General features: G+C 42.4%; 1 protein-coding gene across 1 annotated transcript in view; it reads right to left on the bottom strand.

Moving 5' to 3' along the window:
* Positions 1-2,664: 2,664 nt before the first annotated feature.
* The window catches only part of Sec5 (secretory 5), an 80,116-nt gene continuing 62,172 nt past the window's right edge, over positions 2,665-20,608 (bottom strand). Inside the window, exons 17-20 of the mRNA XM_069338403.1 lie at positions 17,604-17,725; positions 7,142-7,326; positions 3,968-4,024; positions 2,665-3,175 (exon numbers count right to left, since the gene is read on the bottom strand). Of these exons, the coding sequence (XP_069194504.1) occupies positions 3,064-3,175; positions 3,968-4,024; positions 7,142-7,326; positions 17,604-17,725 (476 nt within the window). The 3' untranslated portion in view covers positions 2,665-3,063. The remainder of the gene's footprint in view (positions 3,176-3,967; positions 4,025-7,141; positions 7,327-17,603; positions 17,726-20,608) is intronic.

Here is a 20,608-nt window from a genome sequence, read left to right as displayed (position 1 = left end):
CCACCCCACCAACAGAGCAAAGACGATCAAATCATGCGAGTGTGGGTCATTGAAGACTTGAGCCCACTGGGGTATGGGAGTGTATCACACACCCAGCCACACAAACATACATCCCGTAACCATGACCCACCCTCCTACCCCTGACAGCTGAGAGGACAGCACTTCGGATTCGTAGTCCTGAGGTTCCGGGTTCGATCCCCAGCGGAGGCAGAAACAAATGGGCAGAGTTTCTTTCACTCTGATGTTCCTGTTCACCTAGCAGTAACTAGGTACCTGGGAGTTAGACAGCTGATATGGGCTGCTTCCTGGAGATGTGTAACAAAAAGGAGGTCTGGTCGAGGACCGGGCCGCGGGGATGCTAAGCCCTGAAATGATCTCAAGATAACCTCAAGAAGATACCCCACCCATACAATACTGTACTCCATGTGGCTGCCACACGGATGTTTGCAATGCCTTGAAATTCAAAGGGACAATCCAGCGAGTTATTACAATGATTTTATGCAAGAAGGGGGCTACATGGGGACCTGGGAGAATGTTGGTATGGACGAATGTCTAGAAGGCAAATGTTTATAAAGCGGGAACTCCCTGTATTTGCTTTTAAATTCAAATTCAAAATACAGATAAAATGCTATTTATCTACTGCTGAAAGTTTGAATCCAACACAGCTAATTAAACTACGTTGGTAAACTATACTTATTAAACTGAGATTAATGACAAATCTCACTTTGTTTTTACAATAAGAATAGTAAGATATTTGCACAGTTTATATCACAATTGGATGACATGACAATTGGAAGTAGAACCAATATGAACTACTCATACCATGATGTTAAAAGTATTTACACACCTCAACATTTCTGAATGGAGCTCCCCCCTTCCCCAGTGGCTCCCTGAAGCTATCTTGCTGAGATTGCTCTATACTAAAAGGTCACATTAGTTGCAGAAGTTCTGTTTGGTCTGCTGGGTACCAGAGCCAAAAGTGGGGAGCAGGTGACAATTCCAAAGGGAAATAGCCTTCAGAAAGTCAGCTCAGCTTTACAGACAACTAGATGCTTCACAGGAGACGAAGCTTTGAAACTACCAAACTCTGCCAACGATTCATACAAATCAAGGGTTCATTCAAACTAGCTCAGAACACATTAGTACCGATTTCTGCCACCAGTAGACCCGGCCCCCTCAGTCAACTCCCCGCCTCAGTTCTAGCAATGCCCACCAGAAAAGTTATTTGTAATGCTCGTATTGTGTTAATGAGGCTGGGAGTGGTACAGTACAGACAGACAAGTGACCAGTCAAAGCAGCCAGTGCTAGGATGGCTGATTAAGGGTGTAAAGCATCTTCACCAAAAAATGCTTGGCCTTTCCAGTGAAAATGCCGGAACTAAACCAAACCTAACATAATCCTCAACTCTCAACATCTTGTCCAACTACTTAGGCTGGACGGTAGAGTGACGGTCTCGCTTCATGCAGGTCGGCGTTCAATCCCTGACTGTCCAAGTGGTCGGGCACCATTCCTTTCCCCCGTCCCATCCTGAATCCTTATCCTGACCCCTTCCCAGTGCTATACTGTATAGTCGTAATGGCTTGGCGCTTTCCCCTGATAGTTCCCTCTCTCCCTCCCTCTCAACATCTCGGCCTCAACCCTCAGTTAACACCACCATACTTGCCTATACAGTATATCATTCCATGATAATATGTGGAGAAACATCTAGTCAGTTGGCGAGTACCCATATTTATTGCTGCTGTATTACCAGTATTCTGTGGTGTTTTGTTTAAAGTATCTTAATACATACACACGTACACAATACAGTACATATGTAATTTTTTCTTACTGCAAGGAAGTGATCTTTGCAATGAGTATTTAAATAATAACTGCTGTAGAGTGTATTCTTAGAACTCCTTTCAAAGGAGCAGCAAGCCTTGCACATGCACAGTGGTGTATTTACCATGAAAAAACTGTCGCGCTTCTAAAAATAAACAATTCAAGTGCATTTCTATGATAAACATTTACAAGTACAGTACATTCTGTAATTAGAAACCATGTTGAAAAATATAAGTGATAAATGTAGTAAACCAGTTCTAAACATAATAAGAAAAAAAGATTTGAAACAAAAAACACTGGAACATTTGGCGTGCTGGGTCAACATGAGCCGACACTCGTTTACTCTGGGTTGTGTTGTGGAAAGAGACGGTCACCCAGCTGGCGTTAACCTTGTGTCTGCCCAATTGTCCCACGTGTAGCTAAGTGCAGTGGATAGAGTTTGTGTAGGATTTCTATGTTATTAAATATCCCTGTGGTGACTGGCAACTGTGCATGACTTTTGCCTTGTGTGTATTATGTTAAAGTTTGTGTTTAGTACCATTCCCTATAAAGTTTTATATTAATGTTTGCTTGCCTAACATTGGCATTTTCACTTTTTTAATGTTGGTGTAACTGGACTAGATCCAATCAATCAAGAACACTGGAGTGCTTTTGATATTCAAGAAATGTATGAAAGTCCAGTATTGATATTGGGAATTACAGGTTACACATACTAATTTATTAAGTCTTGGCTTTTGTTGGGCCAATAGTCATTTTTCTAAGATGTCATCCAGTGGTACTAGTAAAAGCCAAGTTCACGATATAGTTTACCCTTAACCCTTAAGGCAATGAAAATAAAACAAACTGTTAAACTATAAACTATTATTTAAAACTGTATTCTGTATACATTAACTAGACGTGCCTCTAATAGTGAAAAGGATGAGTTTCCTGTTAAGGTATTTCTTTGGGGTGAATATTTATAATATAAACTACAGTAATGTGATGTATGCAGTGCCTCTGAGGAACTCTCTCTATTTTCATAGAGATTCCATAATTATATATTCAGAACATTTAGTAAGGATGAGTTTTGATACTTGTGCCCCTGCATGAAATACTCATGCTCATACATGACAAAAAACCCATGCCCTTACTATGTCATCATGATTATCAGCATAATTTAATGTCAATTAAATGTATTTATTGTGACCCAAGTACATCTTGTACCTAACATCAATACAGTACGTACTAATTATAAATATTCCATCACTATGCTAAGGAATGCGTCGTGGTATTGTCTCGTAATGGCTCCAACTCCAGGAAACAGGCCAATAAGAACCGCATTTTGGTCCGAAATCCTTGAAGGACTTCTTCCTTTACTCTGTCAAGAAAATGAATAACATTGGATGGAGTTAATTGACAGACCTGCAGAGAGGAAATGTAGCATAAATAATATAATAATTTATTTATAAAAATACTACAAATGGTTTGTAGTATTTGGTACAAATGGTATAATTTTTACATATGCGATATTTATATTTTTTATGTACTGTACCAATTAATTCTCACACAGCATTTTGGGAGAATTAAATTCATAAAGATGATAACACAAATACCTTGTGATTATAGTAAGGACAAATGTGCTTGAGTGTGAAGGCATTTGAATAATATGAATTAATGAGGAAGATTTGTGTAAAAGTTTAAATATGAGGTACAGTAATTATAATTGACATGCAAGATATTATAAGCAAAATTTTTAATAAACTTCCATTACATTATATGGTTTGATAATGGTCCAGGGTGGTCCAAAACATTGTCAATTCATTTATCTTCAGATTTGTGGATTGGGTTGGATTCATTTAATGTAATGCTTTACCTGGCTTAAGGTATAGGCAGGCTTTACCTGCCTTTCACACCTACTGTAATGTTATTGGTATCTGCCCAGGCAAGTCAAATTACTTACTCCTCCTCCCACCCTCCAATTCACTTGAATATGCTCTATACCAGTCCACTATTATCCACCCCATATGCTTCTCAGATTGTTTTCTTCTACTAATCTAATTATCGATTTTTAAGCTCATACCATGCCATTAGGGTCAGCATTACTTAACTTTCATGCAATTTCTATTTTTCTTCTGTAAACTAAGGTACCATAGTAATGAAGATAACTAACCTTTCTTCTGGAACTGACAGTTTAGGGAGCATTTCTATAGCTTCTTGAAAAGATGCCCTGAAAGAAACACAAAAACAAGATTAATACCCATAACAAAAATTTAATACGGTATAAGATATGACATTGATTAGTACAAAATAAAGCCCTGTATAATAAACAAAATAATACTCCGGAGTTGGGATATTGTTCTGGTTTGCATCCTGGTGAAGGTTAGTCAGTAGGTGGCTTAGTGGGAGCTTGATAAACTTAAGTACAAGGTCCCTGGTTTCCAGAAATGGGAAATTATTATTATTATTATTATTTATGGGGGGGAACCCCTTGTGGCTCCTTGAAGCTATCTCACTGAGATGCCCCCTAACTACTGGATCGTATCAGCTGCAGGGACGAGTTCAGCCTATCAGGGACCCGAGGCAGAACCTGGCCCTCCCTTGCAGAGAGCAGGTGACACTCCACCACCTTATCGGGGAAGGCACCCAGAAAGTCAGTGAATCAATCCACACCACTGTTGGGTTCCAAGAGACTGAAGCCTCATAACCGGCTGAACGAACTCCCCCTAACACTGTAAACAAATTATCGAAAATGTTTTGAAACAAATACTGTACTGTATATGCTTGCTTGCCGCACCCCTCCCTCCCATTTGGGGAGCAAGAGGCTGTCACCTGGCTCAAGCCCTCAGTTCCTCTGCTGATGTGATGCCTTCCAGATATCTGCAGTAGGGCCCCCCCCAGGGTTGTCAGTAGCCTCTACACTGACAGCTCTCTTCTCTGGTGTGTTCATTAGTTCTCTTCCTTAGAGGTCCTTCCTGTGTGGGGTGATCCTTACCTTAGTTGCAGTTCTTGGTGGCCCCCAATTCTGTCTCTGTGGATGCTTTCTAGGTCAATTCTGTTTCCTTGGTTCCCTGTTCCAAGGCTTGTTTCTCATGTTGTCTGCAGTGTCTTCAAATCTAGCCAGCCTTTAGTTTACTTTTATGCCTATATGTTCATAAACACTTTGCTCTTGCAGCCCCTTTTTCCAATATATTCGAGGTTGATATTCAGGTGCGGGGATTTTTGGTAATAGCACAGGGTACTGGTAGACTGGTACAAGGTTAATACAGTGGTACCTCGGAATGCGATTGTCCCTGTATGCGAGGTTTTCGGAAGGCGAGGTGTATTTACTCCAAAAATTTGTCTCGGAAGGCGATGGTTACTTCGGGAGGCGAGTTTGGACGCGAGTTTGTTGATACGCGTACAGCCGACCTAGCGCGTGGTGGTTCGGCGATCGTCGCCCCTCCGCCCCGCCGCCCCTCAGTTTATTATTGTCTCGCGCTCAGTGACTACCCCCACATCAATTCTTCTCGCGGATTTTCAGTGTTTTGTTGGATTTTTGGTGATTTGTCTATACAATTTGTTATTATATATCTCACCATGGGTCCCAAGAAAGCCAGTGGTAAGGATAAAGGCCAGAAAGCTCATGTGAGGATGACAATAGAGGAGAAACAAGAGATCATTCGGAAGCATGAGAACGGTACACGTGTTGTTGAACTTTGTAGGCAGTACAACAAAGCCACATCAACAATATGCACTATACTTAAGAAGAAAAATAAGATTATGGGTGCTAAAGTGGCAAAAGGAGTAAGAACATTAACGGCACAAAGACCACAAATACTTGAAGAAGTGGAAAAGTTGTTATTAATTTGGATACACGACAAGGAGTTGAGGGGTGATAGTGTTTCGGAGGCCATTATTTGTGAGAAAGCCAGGGTGTTGCACGAAGACCTTCTAAAGAATACCCCTGCAACGAGTGATGCAGATAAGAAAGAGTTTAAGGCAAGCAGGGGCTGGTTTGAAAAATTTAGAAAGAGAAGTGGTATCCATAGTGTTACAAGGCATGGGGTTATGTGATGTGATTATGGAAGGGGACTCCCCTTCCAAACAGTAACTCCTCTCCTCCTCCCCCCTCCTCACCATCTTCCATACGCCTACAGCACTCGACAGCAAGGTAAGTAATAACTGGAACACAGTTTTGTAGGTTTATTTAGATGAATTAGGTAAATTAGGTATAAAAATTTAGTTTGATGTGGGTTTTTTGGGGTAGTCAGGAACGGATTAATTCATTTCCCTTTATTTCTTATGGGGAAATTAACTTCGGAATGTGAGTTTTCGGAAGGCGAGGCGTCTCCAGGAACGGATTAAACTCTTATTCTGAGGTATGCCTGTATTCCCAGGGCACATCATTTTTGTCTGGCACTGGGCCGTGTCTATCAGCCTGGTGTCTTGCCTTCATGTTGACTGCCTGCAGTTTCTTCCTCACCCCAGTGAGTCCCTGTGTTTTTCTTCTCCATGGATAATTAGGTTTAGGGAGCCACAAGGGGCTTCAATTAGAAACCCAGTGTTGAATGTAAAGAAATGCCAATTTCTGAGCGAGTCTGGCGACGTTCCAATTCTCATCCCTCCCTTACGAGTCATTGGTTGGGGATTGTTCTGCATGCATCTGCTCCAGAAATGTGGGCTCGAGCTAGTGGACATGAGCCTTGGCACCCCCTCCCCTTCCCTCCCCAAATGAGTGAGAGGGTTGGGGCGAACGAACACAAGCTTGTTTCTGAAATTTGTTATCCTTTGTTTACATTACTGAGGGAGTTTGTCTGGCGGGTCTCTTGGAACCCAGCAGTATTTTTTATTTATTCGCTGACTTCTTGGGTGCCTTCCCCCAGTGAAGTGGTAGTGTGTCACCTGCTCTCTATGCCTTTGTAATGTAGGCCAGGCTCTGGCTCAGATTCTTGGTAGGCCGAACTCATCCCCACAGCTGATGTGATCCAGCAGTTAGGGACCATCTCTGTGAGATAGCCCCAAGGAGCCACAGGGGTTCATCCAGAAATTGGCATCTCACTATATTCAATGCTGTTTTTTCTTTGTGCATCCCCAAGTAGCTGATTTTGGACACTTGTGCCAAAAAATCCCCCTAACTTCCTCTACAGCCTCTGCCAGTTCACCTGGAATTGATTCAATCAGCTTCTTGGCATCCTTGTTTCAGGCTCTTGAGCAACTATGTTAATCATATGTGACAAAAACACATTTTGGCTGAACAACAGTGATTGGTGAGAAATAACCAATGTTCTTTGGGAAAGGAAATAATTACTGGATGAAGAAATTCTAGCTTTACATGAATCTTGATTAATAATGAACTATTCTTCACCTTGCACTTGAAGATATGTGGCTGCTTAGTACTGCTGTGAGAGCAGCTAGATCAATATGTGCTTGGAGAGCTCCATATTTGGACCAGGTACCAACACAGGCCATCAGACGAGACATCTCTTCTCCCACACCTTCCACCACTCGGCCAACTAGTCCTCCAACCAGGCCAGGCCACACACCTACAACCTGTAAAATGTTAAATAAATATAAATCCTGTAATAAACCTCGTTCCATAATCAAGAGCACTATAAAAAAAAACTTTAAAATCATTTAAACCGATCCATTTGGAAGGCCAAAACTAGAAAGAAAATGTATACTATACACTCTTAGTACAGGGATTAGAAGGGAATTTATTACCAAGTTGGGAAAGATAAGAAAGCACAGCTCTTGAACAGAGTAACTTTATTTGACAAGAGACTCGTAAACCAGTTTAGCTTTTATAACAGGCAAGCAGGATGGATCTCATCACATAAGAAATATCCGAATGCATGGTTTACTAGCACAATGTGATACATATGCACCACAAAGTAATGGTCAACAATATAACCTATCTACATTAACCCTTTAACTGCGCAACACATCATATGATGTGTTCAGTGACTTGCAGTAACTTGTGCTCCACATCATATGATGTATTGGAGCACTACGCAAGATTTAAACGGCCCACGGATACACAGGGTTCACCACACCTTCATCAGGGCTCTTGTAAACAGACGCCATTTAAAAAAAAAAATCGTGGGCCAAATTCCTGGGTGTGAGGGGCCTCAGTATTGAGTGAGCTACCAAGCCTGACACATGCAGCATGAGCTCACAGCATTGCTGTTCAGCTTGTGAAAACATCATCGCCTAAAAATGCCATAATATACATTTGCATGCTATTATTTAGCGATGATATTATTACAGAAGACCCCTGACTGTGATAAAAATTATCAGGATTCTGATAATAGCACAGATTGTTGTGATAATTAGCACTGCAGTGGGAGGATTAATCTTGGTGGGGAGGGAGGTAGCATTGTCTGCTGACTCTGTGTGACCACCTTTTACTGTCTGGACTCACTATACCAGCTTAGTTGTTCGCTATGGTAAACAACACATGCAGATACTTATATATAACGTCTGTATATAAAAGCAAAAACAGTATGGTGGGAGGGGAATGGTGGCGAGTCAGGTGAGGTGAGGGAGGGAGTGGCAGCCAGTGACGGGCTGCCACTGCCACTCAGCATACCAACTTAGTGGTTCGTTATGGTGAACACGAATGTAGATACTTATACATAACGTGTATATATAGTGTAATAACAGCAAAAGGATTGTGGGGGAGAATCCATTTTGGTGATGGGTGTGGCAACATCTGCATGATTTGTCATGTTGGTAGGGGTGGCCACTATGCTCTTTGGGCATTATACCGGCTTAGTTGAACAAAACATGTAGATACTTATATATAACGCCTGTATATAGGGTAATAACACCACAAACAGTATTGTTGGGGGTGAAATTTTAGTGCATCTGACCTTGAATGTGTGAGGGGAGGCAGCCACCAGCTGACTGTGTGTAACGACGTCTCTTAGTGCCTGAACTAACTATATCAACTTAGTTGTACAGTTGTGGTGAACAAAACATGCAGATTTACACACAGACAGTATGGATTTCGATCTGGAAGATCCTGTGTATCGAATTTACTCAGTTTCTATGATCGAGCAACAGAGATATTACAGGAAAGAGATGGTTGGGTTGACTGCACCTACCTGGACCTAAAAAAGGCTTTCGACAGAGTTCCACATAAGAGGTTGTTCTGGAAACTGGAAAATATTGGAGGAGTGACAGGTACGCTTCTATCATGGATGAAAAATTTTCTGACTGATAGAAAAATGAGGGCTGTGATCAGAGGCAATGTATCGGACTGGAGAAATGTCACAAGTGGAATACCACAGGGTTCAGTTCTTGCACTAGTGATGTTTATTGTCTTACATAAATGATCTACCAGTTGGTATACAGAATTATATGAACATGTTTGCTGATGATGCTAAGATAATAGGAAGGATAAGAAACTTAGATGACTTGTCATGCCCTTCAAGAAGACCTGGACAAAATAAGCACATGGAGCGCCACTTGGCAAATGGAATTTAATGTTAATAAATGCCATATAATGGAATGTGGAATAAAAGAACATAGACCCCACACAACCTATATATTATGTGAGAAATCTTTAAAAAATTCTGATAAAGAAAGAGATCTAGGGGTGGTTCTAGTTAGAAAACTATCACCTGAGGACCACATAAAGAATATTGTGCGAGGAGCCTATGCCACGCTTTCTAACTTCAGAATTGCTTTTAAATACATGGATGGCGATATACTAAAGATATTGTTCACGACTTTTGTTAGGCCAAAGCTAGAATATGCAGCAGTTGTGTGGTGCCCATATCTTAAGAAGCACATCAACAAACTGGAAAAGGTGCAAAGACATGCTACTAAGTGGCTCCCAGAACTGAAGGGCAAGAGCTATGAGGAGAGGTTAGAGGCATTAAATATGCCAAAACTAGAAGACAGAAGAAAAAGAGGTGATATGATCACTACATACAAAATAGTAACAGGAATTGATAAAATCGATAGGGAAGATTTCCTGAGACCTGGAACTTTAAGAACAAGAGGTCATAGATATAAACTAGCTAAACACAGATGCTGAAGAAATATAAGAAAATTCACTTTCGCGAACAGAGTGGTAGACGGTTGGAACAAGTTAGGGGAGAAGGTGGTGGAGGCCAAGACCGTCAGTAGTTTCAAAGCGTTATATGACAGAGTGCTGGGAAGACGGGACACCACGAGCGTAGCTCTCATCCTGTAACTACACTTAGGTAATTACAGAGATCACACTAACGTGATGCATCAAATGAACAAATCCACAAGGGCCGTGACGAGGATTCGAACCTGCGTACGGGAGCATCCCAGACATTGCCTTAATCGACTGAGCTACGATAGGGTAAAAGAGTTGAAACCGAAGTTCTACTGAACTTACTAGATCCCGTAGCCTCTTCGAGGCACAAACCAGGGTTTTACACAACTCCCCCTGCACCCGAGCTATGTCAATAGGCCGTTCTCCCTCTTCGCCCTCACATCATTACACACAGAGATCACACTAACGTGATGCATCAAATGGAGAACAATAGAGAACGGCCTATTGACATAGCTCGGGTGCAGGGGGAGTTGTATAAAACCCTGGTTTGTGCCTCGGAGAGGCTACGGGATCCAGTAAGTTCAGTAGAACTTCGGTTTCAACTCTTTTACCCTGTCATGGCTCAGTCAATTAAGGCAGTGTCTGGGATGCTCCCGGACACAGGTTCGAATCCTCGTCACGGCCCTTGTGGATTTGTTCAAAACATGCAGATACTTATATATAACTTCTGTATATAGTGAATAAAAGCAAAAACAGTATTGTGGGAGGAGAATGTGGGTGAGTCAGGTGAGGTGAGGGAGGAAGTAGCAGCCAGTGGCGGGCTGCCACTGGCTGCCACTGCCACTGAGCATGCCATCTTAGTGGTTCGTTATGGTGAACACGAATGTAGATACTTATATATAACGTCTGTATATTGTGAATAAAAGCAAAAACAGTATGGTGGGAGGAGAATGTGGGTGAGTGAGGTGTTGAGGGAATGAATGGCAGCGAGTGGCTGGCTAGTGTGTGGCGGTCACTCCTCGTTGCTTTTTGACTCATAATAGCAACTTAGTGGTTCGTTATGGTGAACAAAACATGCAGATATTTATATATAACCTGTGTATATAGTGTAATAACCGACAAAGTATTTGTTCACTGCTTGATGAACATAACTGAATCAACAATATACACACCATATTCTTGAGTACAGTGATGATTCACTCATTTTATTATATAAATATATAATATTGCAGCAAAAAACCTACTTAAAATCAATCAGAGACATTGAAATAATTAGGTAATTATCTCTTTGTGGCCACTCCTGCCTGACAGCTGGGAGCAACAGACCGTCCGGGACGCACGCTGAGTCAGTGCCTGTTTTTTGCCAGACTTCCCCACCCTATAGCGGGCAATATATGCCACTTACGATTTTTTTATTATTTTTCCTGTGATCAGAGAACACAAATTAACAGGTTTAGAAGAATTTTTTTTTTCTTTTTTTTTGGTATGCGTCTGTGGTTGACAAATACTAAATATAAATAGCCCAGCGCCACACAAGGGTTAATAGACATGGGAACATGCCTACCTATTTATAACACTTAGATTATGGGCAAAATTATACTGTACTATACTTATCAGTGCTGGTTAACCCTTAATCCGCGCAAATAATATATATATATGATATCAGTGACAAAACCGAAACCGCGCACATCATATATATATGATTTCGTGTCCAGCGCTATAATTTAAATGCCCCGCCTGGGATAGGGGCAGCTATAGTACAGCAACGACCGATAGTTGCCAGATGCCACCTAGAAAAAAAATCCAGGCCAACATTCTTGGGTGTTAGAGCGTCAGTATTGAGCAAGCCACCAAGGCTGGCGCACGCAGCACAAGCTCACAACACCGCTGTTCAGCTTGTGACCACAGCATCGCCAACAAATGCCATAATATATATGATACTGCTATTATTTAGCAGTGATAGTATTACTGAAGCCCCCTGACTGTGATAAAACTGACCAGGATTCTGATAATAGCAGGATTGTGGTGATATTTAGCGCTGTGCTCCATGGAGGGAGGAGTAATGCTGTGGGAGGGAGGGTGGTGGCGTCGTCTTCTGACTGTGTGGCCACCATTTATTGACTGCACTCACCATACCAGCTTAGTGGTTCGCTATGGTGAACACAAATGTAGATACTAATATATAACGTGTGTATAGTGTGAGATAACAGCGAGAGGAGTAGGTTGGGAGCCGCCATTTTGGTGAGGGAGGAGTGTCGTCTGCACGACTTGGCATGTTGTTTACTGATGGCCACTATGGTCTTTGGGCACCATACCAGCTTATTTGTACAGGTATAGTGAATAAAACAGGTAGATACTTATATATAATGTGTTTATATAGTGTAATAACACCACAAACAATATTGTTGGAGGAGAAATATTAGTGTGTCTGGCCTTGAGGGCGGCCGCCGATCAGCTGACTGTGTGAGTAGCTACGTCTTTGTGCCTTTACTCACCATACAAGCTTAGATGTACAATTATGGTGAACAAAACATGTAAATACGTATATATAACATCTGCATATATTGAATAAATGCAAAAACAGTATTGTAGGAGGAGAATGAGGCTGAGTGAGGTTGTGTTGAGGGAGGGAGTGGCAGCGAGTGGCTCGCTGGTGTTTGGCGGTCACTCCTCGTTGCTTTTTGACTCACAAGACCAACTTAGTAGTTCGTTATGGTGAACAAAACATGCAGATACTTAAATATAACCTGTGTATATAGTGTAACAACAGCAAAACTATTTGTTTATTGTTTTATGAACATAATAATTGAATCACTAATATGCACACCATAATTTTGAGTACAGCGATGGTTCACACATTTTATTATATAAATATACCACAATTCACTGTATGGAATAATATTACTGCAAAAAACTAAGAAAAAATCAATCAGAGACATTGAAATTATTAGGTAATAATATATTTGTGGCAACTGCCGTCTGACAGCTCGGGCGGAGTAGACCACGTCTGGCGAAGGCTCTACCAACGCCCCTTTGCCACACTTCCCTACTCTATTGCGGCTAAAATATGCCACCTACGATTTTTTTGTTATTTTTTCCGTGATCAGGGAACAAAAATGAACACTTCTATAAGACTAAAGAATTTTTTGGATTTTTTTTTTGTTGCGCCTGTGGGTGTGAATTCCATTTGGGCCCCTAGCGGTTTCAGGGTTAAATTGGTCAATACAATAACCAACCTACCTACAAAGGTGGCCCTTAACCCTTAAACTGCGCATGGCGTATATATACACTCTGAGTAACATGTCCCACCATGTGCATGGCGTATATATACGCCCAAGGGTGCCAGGCCCGATTCAAATGGCCCGCGGCTACACGGGGTTGACATTAGCTTCCTCAGGGCTCTTGTAAACAGACGCCAGTTTTTTTTTTAAATCGTGGGCAATATTCTCAGGTGTGAGAGGCACAGTACTGTTGGAGCAACCAAGGCTGGCACACGCAGCATGAGGGAACAGCATTGCTGTTCAGCTTGTGACCACAGCATCGCCGAAAAATGTCAAAATAAATATATAATTGTTATTATTTAGCGATGACCCCTGACTGTGATATAAATAACCAGGGTTGTGATAATAGCAGGATTGTTGTAATAATTAGCGCTGTGGGAGGAGTGATGCTGAGAGACGGAGGGAGATAGCATCGTTTACTGACTGTGTGGCCACCTGTTATTGTTTGCATTCACCATACCAGCTCAGTGGTTCTCTATGGTGAACACAAATGTAGATACTTATATATAATATGTGTATTAGTGTAATAACAGCAAAAGGATTATGCTGGGAGGAGCCATTTGGGTGACAGAGGTGACGTCGTCTGCATGATTTGTCTAGCTGTTTAGAGGGTGTCCACTATGCTCTTTGGGTGCACTACAAGCTTAGGTGTACAGTTACAGTGCATACAACATGTAGATACTTATATATAATGTGTGTATATAGTGTAATAACACTGTAAACAGTATTGTTGGGGGAGAAAGTTTAGTGGGTGTGACCTTGAATGAGTGAGGCAGCCGCCAGCTGACTGTGTGTATAGCGACGACTCTTAGTGCCTGAACTAACTATATCAGCTTAGCTGTACAGTTGTGGTGAACAAAATATATACTTACTTATATATATCATCTGTATATAGTGTAATAACACCACAAATGGTACTGTTGGGGGAGAAAGTTTAGTGCATGTGTTGAGGGAGTGGCAGCGAGTGGCTGGCTGGTGTGTGGCGGTAACTCCTTGTTGCTTTTCGACTCTCAATACCAACTTAGTGGTTCGTTATGGTGAACAAAACATGCAGATACTTATATATAACCTGTGTATAGAGTGTAATAGCAGCAAAACTATTTGTTTATTGTTTTATGAACATAATAACTGAATCACTAATATGCACACCATACTTGTGAGTATAGCGATTATTCACCACTTTTATTATATAAATATATTACAATACACACTATTGAATAATATTACTGCAAAAAAAAAAAATAAGAAAAAATCAGAGACATAGAAATAATTAAGTGATAATATCATTGTGACAACTCCCACTTGTCAGCATGGGTGACGCTGACCGGCTCTGACGACCGCTCTGTCAACGCCCACTTTTTGCCAGACTTCCTCGGTCAATTGCACCCAAAATATGTCACCTACGATTTTATTTTATTTTTCCCGTGCTCAGGGGACACAAATTAACATGTTTAGAAGATGAAAAAAAAAATTGAATTTTTTTTCTTGCGCACAGGGGTGTAAATGTCCTCAGGACCCCTGAGCAGTGGAAGGGTTAATTTGCTTGGGAATTACATTTCTCCAAAATACTAAGCAAATCAAAAATTGCAAAAAGTCAAACTTAACACTATCACGCGCCCCACGAGAGCGCTGCACACTTTGATGTCATGGGGCCAATGGTGCGGGCGAGCGTGCGGCGATGCCTAAATTTGTATACTCGTTTCAGTTTTCTCACCTTAATTCTCGTGCTACGTTGTTCATTTTGGTATCATTGAGTTCGCAATTAAATTACCTGCAGATGTATATGCATATAATGTCCAAAAGCCTGGCGAGACTCCCCACAGCAAAGCCTAAAGTCGGAAAAGTTACCTGTGTGCGCACAAAATCAGTAAAATGTGTATACTTCTTGAGGTTATCTTGAGATGATTTCGGGGCTTTTAGTGTCCCCGCGGCCCGGTCCTCGACCAGGCCTCCACCCCTAGGAAGCAGCTCGTAACAGCTGATTAACACCCAGGTACCTATTTTACTGCTAAGTAACAGGGGCATAGGGTGAAAGAAACTCTGCCCATTGTTTCTCGCCGGCGCCTGGGATCGAACCCAGGACCACAGGATCACAAGTCCAGCGTGCTGTCCGCTCGGCCGACCGGCTCCATACTCCATACTCCTTTCAGTTTTCTCACCTTAATTCTCGTGCTACGTCGCTCATTTTGATATCAGTGTGTTCACAATTAAATTCCCTACAGGTGTATATGATTATAATGTACAAAAGCCTGGCGTGCCTCCCCGCAGGAAAGCCTAAAGTTACCCGTAAACGAGCACCAATTTGTACACTGCAACCTAATGTGTATACTCGTTCAGTTTGATAACATCAATTTTCATGGTACGTCTTTCATTTTGGTATAAAATTGTTCGCAATAAAAAGTCGCATATTTTAAAACTAGTCCCATAATAATAGAGCAATAACTGGAATTTTAACAAATATTTTAATTCTGGAAGCTCATCATCACAAAATTATTTATATCTTTCCAGTGTTCTGACATAAATTTTTGCGTTACATCTTTCATTTTGGTATCAAATTGTTCGCAACGTAAAGGTGCACATTTTAAAACTAGTCCCAACATAATAGCACAATAAATAGAATTTTAACAAATATTTTAAAATTTTGACCAAAAACCTATTTATAATCATATAAGTGTTCGGACATCAAGTTTCATGTTACATCTTTCATTTTGGTATCAAATTGCACGCATTCTAAAGGCGCTTAATTTGAAACTATCCCGAGGTCGATCGGATAAAAAATGAATTTTATATAAATATTTTTGTAGTGGACATGAGTCCTGTCCAAAGCTTCGACTCAGGAGAAAAAAAATGGACATGATAGGTGTCCAAAGAGAGCGATACTGTTAAAGTTATACTATATTGGAGAATACAAGCATTGAATGTAATGAAACACCAATTTGTGGGTGAGCCCCAGAGGCTCCCTGATGCTACCTACCATCTTCGATGTAGGTGCAATCAGTTGAGGAGTACTCTGGCCTACCGGGTACCCTGAGCCACACCCTGGTCTCCTCAGAGGTGGAGGGAGTCTTGGCATTTATATATTAAGGTATTCATTTATGCCACCACTGAGGAAGGCACTCAAAAAGTCAGAGATGACACAAACCACAGCTGGGTTCTTCCAAGACTTGCAGATACGAAAAGTAAACAAAACTATCACTGCAATCAACTCAAAGGGAGGTGGAATTCACTTCACTAAACTCCAAGGTGATTATGGCCTAGGAAATGTCTATGGTAATGTTAAGGCATGTAAACCATGTAACCCATTATGCCCAATAATCAGTCAGATACCAACTTCAATCTACCATCTTGCCAAAAGTCTAAATGGCTGCTAACTCCACACACTTTATATAACTACAGTCTACAATAATCAGCAGATTTCTCAGAGACTACACAAGTCAAAGGTATTATGGCTTCACTTAAGTTTAGTTAATTTATTATGCACCCCATACCCATCTTGTGGGTGGTAGTGGAAAGGGTTACAGAGGCACATAATGGGGACAGGGACTGAACCCCACAATCTACACTAAACGTTGAATCCCTATTTGTTAATGTCCAGGTTGACACAACCATGCTTCTCGACAGAGTATACAGAGACAAGAGCACCCCCAAATTGGACATACCTGAGCCACACTTGAAGCGTCTTTTCGAGGTATATACAAAGGAAGCTCCTTTCTTCAGTCCGCAATGAAACGTGTATCTACAGATAGACGGAGTAGCAATGGGTTTCCCCTTATGAGTCCTATTTGCTAATTTTTACATGGGCACCATCGAGGAGAGTATTTATTAGCAGGAAAAGCCAAGCATATACTGGCGTTATGTTGATGACATACAGGTACAGTATTAGCAATAGTAAAAGATCTAGACAAACTAATTGGTCTAGAAACAATCTAGAGAGATAGTCAGATCTCTTGATTCACCCTTGAAAACAGTACCAATAACAGTCTGCCTTTCCTGGATGTGTTAATAAAAAAACAGAAGCGTCTCCAAGCACCAGCGTATATACCAAGCCTACAAACATAGGATTATGCCTAAATGGTAGGAGTGAGTGCACCCAAACATATAAAGCCATTGTTCTCACTGCTTACATTCGTTGGGCCTTTACCTACTACTCTGAATGGAGCAACGTGAGTAAGAAGTTTGAGAAGATAACAAGTACAGGTGAACAATGGTTAATGTAATGACGAGATAATCACCACTATATATTGTGTTATCACAATTTGTATTTCTTATAGTATACAGGAGAGGAAATGAACACTATAAAAATAATGTACTGGTAACTTGGTAACCAACAGCTCTTGGTTCCAAATCTAGTTCCTGTTTCAATGGCATATAAAGGTTCCAATATATTGCAACATATACATACATACACACATACATTTATATATATCACATAAAAAATGCAACTCTTTATTGTTAGAATTAAAAATACATACAATATAATGGAAATGAATTTATGATCAAGATGATTTCCTTACCTCAGCATGAACATGCGTTATATTGATGAGAATCTCCTTAACGTATGTACGAACATCTGAGGGAGGATGGTCAACTTTTCCCCAGTCATAATGGCCAAGATACATAGACCTCTCTATCATACCTGGCAAAGTAAAAAAAAAAAACAGCGTTGAATGTAATGAAAGCCATTTTCTGGGTACGCCCCGGAGGCTTCCTGAAACTATCCAGACATATGCTATATTAATTTGGGTCATCAGTTACGGGAGTTCTTGTGCCTACCAGGGACCATGAGCCAGAACCTGGCCACCTCAGAGAGGCGCAGGGAGTAATGGCCATACGATCACGCTACAGTTAGAGTATGTCATGGCTGCCATCGACAGGGGAAGGGGGGAAGGGCAACCAGAAAGATAAGCGAAACAATACTGTACAAACCCTCTGCTGGTGAAAATTGCAACCTACGTCCAAACAGAGCCAAAGAACTCCCACCAAAAGAAAAACAAACAAACAAATCATCATCCAACTAGCGCACTCGCTCGTTAGCGCCCCATATCATATATAAAATGCAGTCAAATCATACTATTGAAAGAAAAAGTAATATAAAAGATTTTGGAGTAATCATGTCGGAAGACCTTACTTTTAAAGAACACAACAAAGTTGCTGTCACAACTGCAAGAAAAATGACAGGTTGGATAACAAGACCCTTCCAATCAAGAGATGCAATGCAATGATGATACTTTTTAAGACATTAGTGCTCTCTAGATTTTGTTACACAATGACAGCCCCATTCGCAGTTGGAGAAATTGTTGACCTGGAGAGCATGTAAAGATTTTTTACCACTAGAATTCACTCAATAAAACATCTAAATTATTGGGGACCATCTAAAAATTTTAAATCTGTATTCCCTGTAGCACAGGCAGAAGAGATACATAATAATTTACACTTGGAAAATATTAATTAAGATTGGTTCTAAATGTGCTCACAGAAATAACACCCCTATGAGACCAGAAGGCATGGCAGGATTAGTGCAGATTAGATCAGTGCAGTACACAACAAACCAGATTGAAAACATACGCAATAAGCTAACACTAAAATCAAGTAACAATACAATATGCAAATGGCCCCCCCTGCAAGGAAAAGTCCAAGAATTGCCAACACTTTGTATGAAATGACATAACTTTCTCACAAGTGATGGGACTGAAACAGTACAAGTAGAACTAAACATTTCCCCATCAGCATCAGAACTGACCAGGAATGCTGGCCGAGTGCTGGGGTTGGGCTGCCTGGTGGTGGTAATTGCTACTAATGAGTTTCGAGCTAGTATGAGTGAGTGCCTTGTTCTGTGTGAATTGTTTGCAGAGTGGTTTGACTGTTTCAAGAATTTGTTTTCAGTGAATGCTCCGGTTGTCTGTAAAGTTTACCAGACTTTCTGGAAACTTTTTTTCAGGTGGGGTGGCAGATTGTTACTTGCTCCCTGTGCCTCTGAGGAGTCGGAGGGGGGGGGGCAGGTTCTGGCTTTGGTTCCCACTAGGCCTGACCCTGAGGTGAGGGTGGGGGGGTGGGGGGCCAGGTTCTGGCTTTGGTTCCCACTAGGCCTGACCCTGAGGTGAAGGGGGGGGGGGTGGGGGGGCCAGGTTCTGGCTTTGGTTCCCAGTAGGCCTGCACCTGAGGTGAAGGGGGGAGGGTGGGGGGCCAGGTTCTGACTTTGGTTCCCAGTAGGCCTGCACCTGAGGTGAAGGGGGGGGGGGGGTGGGGGGCCAGGTTCTGACTTTGATTCCCAGTAGGCCTGCACCTGAGGTGAGGGGGGGTGGTGGGGGGGCCAAGTTCTGACTTTGGTTCCCAGTAGGCCTGCACCTGAGGTGAAGGGGACAGGTGGGGGGGCCAGGTTCTGACTTTGGTTCCCAGTAGGCCTGACCCTGAGGTGAGGGGGGGGGGGACAGGTTCTGGCTTTGGTTCCCAGTAGGCCTGCACCTGAGGTGAAGGGGGGAGGGTGGGGGGGCCAGGTTCTGACTTTGGTTCCCAGTAGGCCTGCACCTGAGGTGAAGGGGGGGGGGGGCCAGGTTCTGACTTTGATTCCCAGTAGGCCTGCACCTGAGGTGAGGGGGGGGGGTGGGGGGGGCCAAGTTCTGACTTTGGTTCCCAGTAGGCCTGCACCTGAGGTGAAGGGGACAGGTGGGGGGGCCAGGTTCTGACTTTGGTTCCCAGTAGGCCTGACCCTGAGGTGAGGGGGGGGGGACAGGTTCTGGCTTTGGTTCCCAGTAGGCCTGCACCTGAGGTGAAGGGGGGAGGGTGGGGGGGCCAGGTTCTGACTTTGGTTCCCAGTAGGCCTGCACCTGAGGTGAAGGGGGACAGGTGGGGGGGCCAGATTCTGACTTTGGTTCCCAGTAGGCCTGCACCTGAGGTGAAGGGGGACGGGTGGGGGGGCCAGGTTCTGACTTTGGTTCCCAGTAGGTGTAACACTGTAAAAGTGTTTGGTTTAGGTTAATATATATAGAGTACACGAGTCACAAACAAGGATCTGAGAGGCGCCAGTTGTCTGCCTGAGATCTCACACCTCTAACCGTTAATGACCCCAAGTGACCTGAGGTCAGATCATGAGAATTTCACCTTGCTTCCGCTAAGCGTATAATTGGAGCCGGGTAGCCTTCAAACATGCCGACGTTTAAGGAGTGGCTTGGTAGTGCCGGAGGCTATCTACTTGTGGGCGGAGTTAGCTACTAGGTTCCCCAATATAAACTCGGAGAGCTATCCAGCATGGAGGATTAACGAGACAGAACAGCACACGAGCCAGGAGAGCTGAGACGACGTCCCTAGCAGGGAGGCTGTCGGGCGGCAGGGGCGAGACAGTCTCTGTCAAGCTACAGACCCCCCCCCCCCCCCTCTCTATTCAACTTAGACTCAGTCCTCGGTGAGTTGAACTTTTAGGTGACTTGGTCGTGTTTTCATATGTTGTGTGATGATCAGGGGCAGTCAAGTTGTAGGGTTCTCGAATTCTTGGACGATGACTCACTTTGCATATTAAACTGGA

This window comes from Procambarus clarkii, chromosome 39 (assembly GCF_040958095.1).
Source record: "Procambarus clarkii isolate CNS0578487 chromosome 39, FALCON_Pclarkii_2.0, whole genome shotgun sequence".
Lineage (NCBI taxonomy): Eukaryota > Metazoa > Arthropoda > Malacostraca > Decapoda > Cambaridae > Procambarus > Procambarus clarkii.
This window is presented reverse-complemented; position numbering and strand designations above follow the sequence as displayed.